At 47.4% G+C, this 8,626-nt stretch overlaps 1 protein-coding gene across 2 annotated transcripts in view; it reads left to right on the top strand.

The window, feature by feature from the left end:
• Positions 1 to 7,974, top strand: part of ACLY (ATP citrate lyase) — a 19,803-nt gene extending 11,829 nt beyond the window's left edge. Inside the window, exons 15-28 of one of the 2 annotated variants that reach the window (XM_008638120.2) lie at positions 1,292 to 1,460; positions 1,912 to 2,016; positions 2,247 to 2,443; positions 2,582 to 2,663; positions 3,109 to 3,219; positions 3,754 to 3,881; positions 4,074 to 4,167; positions 4,424 to 4,578; positions 4,994 to 5,144; positions 5,654 to 5,797; positions 5,977 to 6,090; positions 6,592 to 6,674; positions 6,912 to 6,988; positions 7,161 to 7,974. In XM_008638120.2, the coding sequence (XP_008636342.1) occupies positions 1,292 to 1,460; positions 1,912 to 2,016; positions 2,247 to 2,443; positions 2,582 to 2,663; positions 3,109 to 3,219; positions 3,754 to 3,881; positions 4,074 to 4,167; positions 4,424 to 4,578; positions 4,994 to 5,144; positions 5,654 to 5,797; positions 5,977 to 6,090; positions 6,592 to 6,674; positions 6,912 to 6,988; positions 7,161 to 7,255 (1,705 nt within the window). In that variant the 3' untranslated portion in view covers positions 7,256 to 7,974. The remainder of the gene's footprint in view (positions 1 to 1,291; positions 1,461 to 1,911; positions 2,017 to 2,246; positions 2,444 to 2,581; positions 2,664 to 3,108; positions 3,220 to 3,753; positions 3,882 to 4,073; positions 4,168 to 4,423; positions 4,579 to 4,993; positions 5,145 to 5,653; positions 5,798 to 5,976; positions 6,091 to 6,591; positions 6,675 to 6,911; positions 6,989 to 7,160) is intronic. The other variant, XM_008638194.2, reaches the window with a different exon arrangement.
• Positions 7,975 to 8,626: the final 652 nt, after the last annotated feature.

Genomic DNA, 8,626 nt, shown 5'->3' with positions numbered 1-8,626 from the left:
CCTCCAAATATTATCCAGAATCGTAGCAGCTCTGCTGACAGACTAAAGCAGGTATGTAGCCAAACAAAATTAAAAAAAGAAAATCTTGTTCATATTCTCTCCAATAGCAGTGGTCACTTAGCAGGCAGGAAGCCTGTGGATCCTTCAGTTGGATAGAGAGTTCCCTTGCGGTGTTCACCCTCTTTTAGTCATCCCTACAGGGATGAGAGGGGCTCTTGGGGTGTGCATGAGCTGTTTTATTGTACCCCCTCAGTGTGGGGGGGTCTCCCTGTGGGACAGGGCGAGTAGGGAGAAGGGAAACAGTAGCTGTCACTTCCAGTACAGTGAGGTGGGAGCCCAGAGCCAGGCAGGAGCCTTGGTTCATTCCTGTGGTATTTACAGACATCCTGGAGAGCTGATGTCTAATCAACCTCTGTCCTGCAGAGAACTTCTCTTGACAATTATTCTGCAGCTCTGATGGTAATTGCAGCTCTGTAATAACTTCTCAGCAAGTGCAAACCTTGGAGTACTGAGTGCAGGCACAGCTATGTCTGTAGGTGAGTGGCAGCCCCTGGCAGTGCTGCAGTTGATTAAGGAAGAAAAAGCGATAGGGATTAAAGTTTAAGGCTACCTGTAATTATCTGATTCTACTTGACCTTTTGGAGGGAGCCAGGCTGGCAAAACCTGGAATGTTCTGTCACGAAGGTACTGGTATGGGAGTGCAGCCAGTAGCCACACGCTTAAATAACTGCCCAGTCAGACTTCACTGCAGTTCCAGTCAGAGCATCTACTGTCTATGAAATACCTACAGTGAAACTTTCCCCTCCAGTGTCTGTGGGATGGGCAGAGTCCCACTGTAGCAGGATTGGGAAGCTGACTGGCCCTCCCATTGCTGTCCTGGCTGTTCACCACAGATACCAGTTTCCTGTTCCCCCAGTCCAGTGTTAGCACCAGCCCAGTGACACAGCTTTGCACGCCTCTCATTCATTACTCTTTCTGTGCCTCATTCTGTCTTCCAGCTTGGAGTAGAGTTAAGGCTCTGGTAACTTCACTGTGGGAGAGCTTATACATCTTGCTGGATGCCTCTGTCCCCATTAGCCCGTCTCCTTCCATATGCTGCTCTGTCCTATTCTCTGAAGAACCTTCTGCTGTCATATGGTCCCTCCCCACACACGCTCACGTGCTCGTGAGTGTCTCAGTCAGTCTCGGGGGCTGAGAATGGGGTTTGTAAACTCCTCTGTCTGCATGCACTGTGTCCCTTTGCCTTTCCAGCAGCCTTAAGGTCAGGGCTTTCCCATCTTCTCTTCCACAGTGGTGACCACAGGCAGAAGTTCTACTGGGGCCACAAAGAAATCCTGATCCCAGTCTACAAGAACATGGCAGATGCCATGAGGAAGCACCCAGAGGTGGACGTTCTCATCAACTTTGCGTCTCTGCGCTCTGCCTATGACAGCACTGTGGAAACCATGAATTATCCCCAGGTGAGCACAGGATCCAGAAGAAGCCCAAGAGAAGAAGGAAGACCCTGTCAGCAGGGTACCAGTCTTTCTTAAACCATGATGGCATTAGCAAATTGTGTTGGTCTTCCGACTTAGTAGATAATCCCCAATTCTAACCCCTCACAAACTGTGAGGAGGATACTGGGGGTCCCTGGCAAATCCTAATGCTGCAATTTAAGAGGAACTTGGTGCTTCTTGGTTAGCAGTAGCTACTTCAGGCTGATCAAAATACAGTGCTGCTCTGATGTGCAAGGGGGAGAAAATTCCCTGACCGGAGCATTGAGACTGTTGTGAAGATCATGGCAGCTGCAGATTTGTGCATTGGGCCTTCGTGGATGAGAGTGCACAGAGTGACCTCCCAAGTATGACCTCTCAGGGGCCTGACAAGGGGCAGCTCCTGGGGGTACCAATGGTTTTCTTCCTCTTGCTGCAGATCCGCACCATTGCCATTATTGCCGAGGGCATTCCGGAGGCCCTGACGCGCAAACTGATCAAGGCAGCTGATAAAAAGGGAGTCACCATCATTGGGCCTGCAACTGTAAGTACTGATGGCCATCTTCTCCTGTCTTTCTTAACCTTCAGATCAGCTTCCTCCGATGGATGAAGTATCCTACAATGCACTCTGTCTTCAGTCACAGGAAGTGCATGTTAGTCTCTCATCTTAATGTCTTTGCTGTCCTTCCTTGTCTGTACAAGGCTGCCTTATACAAACATTTCTCAGTTTCATGATTTTAAAAGGCTTTCCACCTTTCTCTAATTCCTTTGTAGGTTGGTGGGATCAAGCCGGGTTGCTTTAAAATAGGCAACACAGGAGGCATGCTGGATAACATCTTGGCATCGAAGCTGTACCGTCCTGGCAGCGTGGCCTATGTGTCCCGCTCTGGAGGGATGTCCAATGAGCTCAACAACATCATCTCCCGAACCACCGACGGGGTCTATGAGGGGGTGGCCATCGGAGGAGACAGGTACGAGTTGGCACCTTCTGCAGACACTGGTTTTCAAGAAGAATTGTTGGTAATTTGGAGAAAGAAGGGGCAGGTTGGGTATTAGTTTTTCTTTCAGAAAAGCATGAAATAAAACCATTTCCCCTGTATTGCACACAGATATCCTGGTTCAACTTTTATGGATCATGTCCTGCGTTATCAGGATACTGCAGGAGTGAAGATGATTGTAGTACTGGGGGAGGTGAGTGAGACCACTTCACTACCTGAGAAATACCTATGTGTGGTTTTTGTTTTGGAAGCAACTGACCTGGCTGCAAGGATGCTAAATAGCAGCTACTTCTACTCTTCCTGAATATTCCAAATTTTATTTTTTGCTGCTCTCATCAAAAGAAATTGAATGTATTCCACAGGCAAGCACAGTCTTCCCTACTTAAAAAAAAAAAAAAAAAAATAATAATTATTGTGAAGAAAATATTAGATACCAGATCGTCAGTTGGAAAGATATTCATGAAAAGTTTGTGATAAAAAAAAAAAAAAAAAAAAAAAAAAGTCAGGAGCCTTTGTTCTGAGACTTCAGCCATTATTCAGTGAAAAAGGAAAAAAAATCCCAGCAATGCTTCTGTGTGTGTCTCAGAGCTGGTTTTATCAAAAGTGCAGTTTGGAACCATCTCTCTCTCTCCCTGCAGATTGGAGGCACAGAAGAGTACAAGATCTGCAGGGGCATTAAAGAAGGCCGGATCACCAAGCCAGTGGTGTGCTGGTGCATTGGTACCTGTGCCACCATGTTCTCCTCAGAGGTATGTGCAAATATGGGCGCAGATGCACAAAATAAGGATATATCCACAACAGGAAGAAAAACGCAACTTTTCTCATTGTACCTAAACCTTCCAGAACTGGCAGTAGTAACTTCAACGTGCAAAAGTTCATAAATATAAACGATAAAGATATCTTGTGCTTCTGTAGTTCTGTCATGGGAAATTTCCAGGGGATTCTGCTTACTTGTGAAGGGAGCCTAAAGATCCCAGGAAAAGCAACAAATTCCAATAGCTGCCTGTTTCTGGAGAGAGAATGGCAAAGATCTATGTTAAGCAGTTCTGAAGTGGGGCAGTTTAGGGAGGCATAACATGAATGGATGAGCCTGGAGTAGTGATTCCAGGTCAGAACATCCCTGTGATTGCCCTGCTGGCTCTGACTGTAACCAGGAGTTTTGGCAGCCCAGAGGATGCAGATGTGGAAGCCACTGGTGTTCCCAGTCAGGGCTTTATTCTGTTCCACTTTCTGCAGGTGTAACAGCCCATATTCCTTACTGCTCTCTCTTCTCCTGTTTGTAGGTGCAGTTTGGCCATGCAGGAGCTTGTGCCAACCAAGCCTCCGAAACTGCTGTAGCAAAGAATCAAGCCTTGAAGGAAGCTGGAGTGTTTGTTCCCCGGAGTTTCGATGAGCTGGGAGAGGTCATTCAGTAAGTCACACTCACAGGGCACCTTCAGCAGGGAACAAAAGCTGTCAGGGCACTGATTCTGGCCTGGTAGGGAATATATTTCTGCTTAAGGAAAGCAACTTCTACTCATTGTGGGGTTTTAAGGTCTGGGTTAGATCACCTCTCTTGGATTTCTTAGAAGGACCAAAGTTACTGAATAGATTCTGTCCCTAGGTCTGTGTACCAGGATCTTGTGGCCAAAAGAGTGATTGAACCAGCTGAGGAAGTGCCTCCTCCAACTGTGCCAATGGATTACTCATGGGCAAGGGTGAGCTGTGCTGGTTTACCTGCTTTTGGGTTCCTTGGAACCAGACAGGGCATTTGCTGTGATTCTGGATGCCACATTGGGGTTATACCTTGTGCTTTGTAGTGTTACTTGTGAGCTGCTTCCTGTGCTGATTCTGGGCTGTGGAAGGTGCTCCAAGGGCAAGCCTGAGGTGTTGCTGTTTGCCCACTTTGCCCTGTGCTGCCTCTTTCTGCTGGTGTGGGTTGTTTAACATCCTGTCTTTATGCTGCAATTTCAGGAGCTGGGACTGATTCGCAAACCAGCTTCCTTCATGACCAGCATCTGTGACGAACGAGGACAGGAGCTGATCTATGCTGGGATGCCCATCACTGAGGTCTTCAAAGAGGAGATGGGAATTGGAGGGGTTCTAGGCCTGCTCTGGTTTCAGAGGAGGTGAGGCAGCTCTTGTGAAAGCTCACAAGCTTTTCACAAAATGTTCAGCAAAACTTTTGGCAGCGGGATTATCCCCATGGAGTTTGTGAATAAGATTCTTTGGAGTTGTTCTTGTTTATTAATAGACTTTTAAGCAAAAAAAGTAACTCCAGGATTCCTTTGTGAAGGTAGATTCACTGGAATGCCATCTCTGTATTCCTTCCATGACACCACATCAGCATTTTGGGCTGCATACAGTGTGTTTTAGTTTCGGGATGAAGTTTCCCATGAGTCTTGCGGTGCATTGAGGGAATTCCTGTGTTGTAGGCCTGATGCACACTCTCTACTTGTGCCACCTCAACTGTGGAGAGACAAGGGACTTTACAAACATTTGCATTTGTGTTCTGTCCCTGACTGATGTGGTGTCTGTGCCCAGGTTACCCAGGTACGCCTGCCAGTTCATCGAGATGTGCCTGATGGTGACAGCAGACCATGGGCCGGCCGTGTCTGGCGCCCACAACACCATCGTCTGTGCCAGGGCTGGCAAAGATCTGGTTTCAAGCCTCACTTCAGGCCTTCTTACTATTGTGAGTACCTGACACCCAGGAGGTTTAGATTTGTTACTATTACTCTTCTAGGTTTTATTACTATTAATTTTTGGATTGGCTGCAGAGTCACAGGCTGGTGGTGTCTGTCCACTCACACCTTGAATTTCAACTCTAACAGTTCAGTGCTCTGTTTCAAATCTGGTCCATTTTTTCAGTAAGCCAGACTAGTTTGTATCCTGAGTCTAGAAATATTTTGTAGCAGCCAAATTGCTGTCAGTGTTGACTCTGTTTGGTTGCCTGAACTCTGACAAGTGTTAGTAAAACAGACTTTGGATTGCATTTTCCCCCATGTTGTCTCTAGCAGAGATGCACTGACTCCAAATTGGCACTCGTGTGAGAGATAAGCAGATGCTTTCTCTCAGGTGCCTGCCCAACTCTAATGTCATGAATGCCACAGGGACCTAGAGAGTGGATGGGGGAGATAATCTTGGGTTTGTATCTTAATTGTGGAGTCCTTTGCTGTAATTGCCTTTGTGTCCTGCACCCAGGGTGACCGGTTTGGGGGAGCACTGGATGCCGCGGCCAAAATGTTCAGCAAAGCTTTTGACAGTGGGATTATCCCCATGGAGTTTGTGAATAAGATGAAGAAAGAAGGGAAGCTGATCATGGGCATTGGACACCGAGTGAAATCAGTAAGAAAACTGCATTAGGACAAACTGGAGGGATTTTTAGGGAAGGGTGGGGGAGAGCAAAAACAAAGGAAAGAAAGTTGGCAAGTTTCAGAGGCAGCTAGTGACCAAATTTTCCCAAATCTGCAAAGAGTATCTGTAAGAGGCAACATCACTGACTGTAATGTGCTCTGAACTTGCAGATAAACAACCCTGACATGAGAGTTCAGATTCTCAAGGACTACGTGAAGCAGCACTTCCCAGCCACTCCGCTGCTGGACTACGCACTTGAAGTAGAAAAAATCACAACTTCCAAGGTGAAAGGCCCAGTGTTGAACTGCTCTGGGCACTGGTTTTCATGGGAAGGGAAAGTGACTGGGGCTCAGCTCTATTTTCAGTGCAGTGCTTCATAAATTGTTGCTGGGGATTGTGTCTGGGGTAGAGTTGAGGCCGAGTACAGCAGCAGTTTGGAAAGGCTGAAGACATTTGGCTACCAGGAAAATGCTGAACAAGCCAAACCATCATCTGTGTGGCCACTGTCCACACTGGCACTGCTGGGTGTAAATCTGAGGCTTTGGCGCATGCACTGGCCCATGCCAGGGAGCCTCATGGGGGTTGACCCGAGGGACCTCTCAATGGGAATGCTGGAAAACCCCAAATAAGTGTGGCTCTTGCTCAGGCTGCTGAGCAGCCTCTCTGTCGCTGGGCTGGTGTGTCCCCAGCTACAGGCAGCCCTGAAGTCACCTTTAGAGTGGAAGCTGCCAGGTGAACACCATTTGCACTGTTGACATCCTTATTGGGGGTGTGTTTTATTTCAGAAACCAAACCTTATCCTGAATGTAGATGGCTTCATTGGAGTGGCCTTTGTTGACGTGCTCAGGAATTGTGGCTCTTTCACACGGTGAGTGTTGGGGCTGCTGTTCTTGGATCATGCTGCCATGAAGCTGCACTGCCAGCTCCTGGGGGTCAGAATTCCAGGATACTGGGAAGGAAACATAGCCTGGCTTGGCTTTTGGGAGCAGAAAGCTGTCATGGGAATTTGTGTGGCTTCTGGCACTAGAGCAAGTGCCAGCTTGTCTGAGATTGATTCCTTAAATAGATGATTACCAGGAACCGTTTATTTTCCTTTCTTTTGTAGGGAAGAAGCAGATGAATATATTGATATAGGAGCTCTCAATGGCATTTTTGTACTGGGCAGGAGTATGGGATTCATTGGTGAGTTTGCCGTGTCCTCCCTGCCCTTTCCTTCCTCCTGGGGCTGCCCTGCCCCAGGAACACCAGACAAACCTGAAACCCAGGGCCATTCAATGCACTCCAGAACTCCAACTCAAGGCAAAGACTAAGAGGAGGGATGGGAATTTTGTAACACAAACCACTCCCATTTCAGGACACTACCTGGACCAGAAGAGATTGAAGCAGGGTCTGTACCGTCACCCCTGGGATGACATATCCTATGTCCTACCGGAGCACATGACCATGTGAGAGGCTGGTGTTGCCTTGGAATGCACGAGGACAGAAGCCTGTCCAGGGGTCAGCCACGGTGGGACTGTGATGTATAAGGACCGTCATTGGGACAGAGATGTTGAGCTGCCTGGTCAAACTGTGCAAAGTGACTGTTTTATAAGGATAGAAACTTACTCTAATAAAACCAAAACTTGTGCTATTCCCTCTGTTACCTGCTGTATTTAATACTGTCTCTCACCTTTTTTTTTTTTTTTTCCCTGTTCTCATTTTGTTTCCAGAAGAGATTTAGGGTTTGGGGGGTAGAGTTTGGCTCATAGGTACACCTTACTGAACATAACTCTGGTACCAAGCTGTACCTTTCCCATGAGGGGAACGTGCCTGTCATTCCCATAAGCCATGACTTTGGATTTTTTTGTTGTTGGTTGTTTTTCAATTTGTTTATCATGTTCTTATCCTTGGTCTGACTGTACCTGAAGCCTGGGACCACTGCTGATGTATAACCAATGTTACTCAAGCTGGTGTAGTAATTTAAAGTGTAAAGTTGTAACATACTGCTGTGAAAACTGTGAAATCCCTGTACTCAAGTGTCTGTATTTATGCAAAAATTTCCTTTACTCTGACTGCTGCTCTGTGCACTGTCACTCATGTTATCTGAAAAAATATCTCAGTAATAATTTCAGTGTCCTCCTTGTCTGTGTATTGTAACCAAACTCAAATAAATACACATTACTAATTTATTCTATGTGTGGCTTCTGCAGGTTGGTTCTAAATAGTGTCTAAGGGCATGTGTAACAAGCTCTCATTTGGCAAAATAACAAGCCTCAAAGCAATTACTCCTCAGGGTCTGTTACAGGTGACTTAAACGGGGAGAAATAAAAATCAAACTGCATACAGACTTCACCTTGCCTGTTTCAGTGTAGGTCGAAATGATAAAATTTAGCAAAGTAGGAAATAAACAGAAGGACATAAACTAGCTATGATGGCTATAGCATTACACCAGAGTTAGGGAACTGCACTCTGTGTATAGCAAATATGAAAAAACCGACTACAGCTCCCTTCATTGTAATTAACAACCCCGTGGACCTTGGTTGGAGTGAGAGAATTCCTGATTCCTCAGGTGCAGCCAAGGAGGGCACGGGGAAGAAGAAAATGGTCAGGCTTGCCAGAGGCTCCGAGTGGAGCCGGGCCTGCGTGTTGGTCCGTGGTACCGGAGCTGCCCGATGGCGCACGGGGGACCGGCAGCGCCGGGGCCGCCCCCACGGCGGGGAAGCTGAGGGGACGCGGGTGCCAGGGGCTCCGGGCTGAGGGGATGGAGATCCGGGGCTGTCCCGGCCTGAGGGGACGGAGGATACGGGGAAGTCCCGAGGGGGCCGGGCTGAGGGGGTGGAG

The sequence above is a fragment of the Corvus brachyrhynchos genome, unplaced genomic scaffold (assembly GCF_000691975.1).
Source record: "Corvus brachyrhynchos isolate BGI_N302 unplaced genomic scaffold, ASM69197v1 scaffold30, whole genome shotgun sequence".
In the NCBI taxonomy this organism is placed as follows: domain Eukaryota; kingdom Metazoa; phylum Chordata; class Aves; order Passeriformes; family Corvidae; genus Corvus; species Corvus brachyrhynchos.
This window is presented reverse-complemented; position numbering and strand designations above follow the sequence as displayed.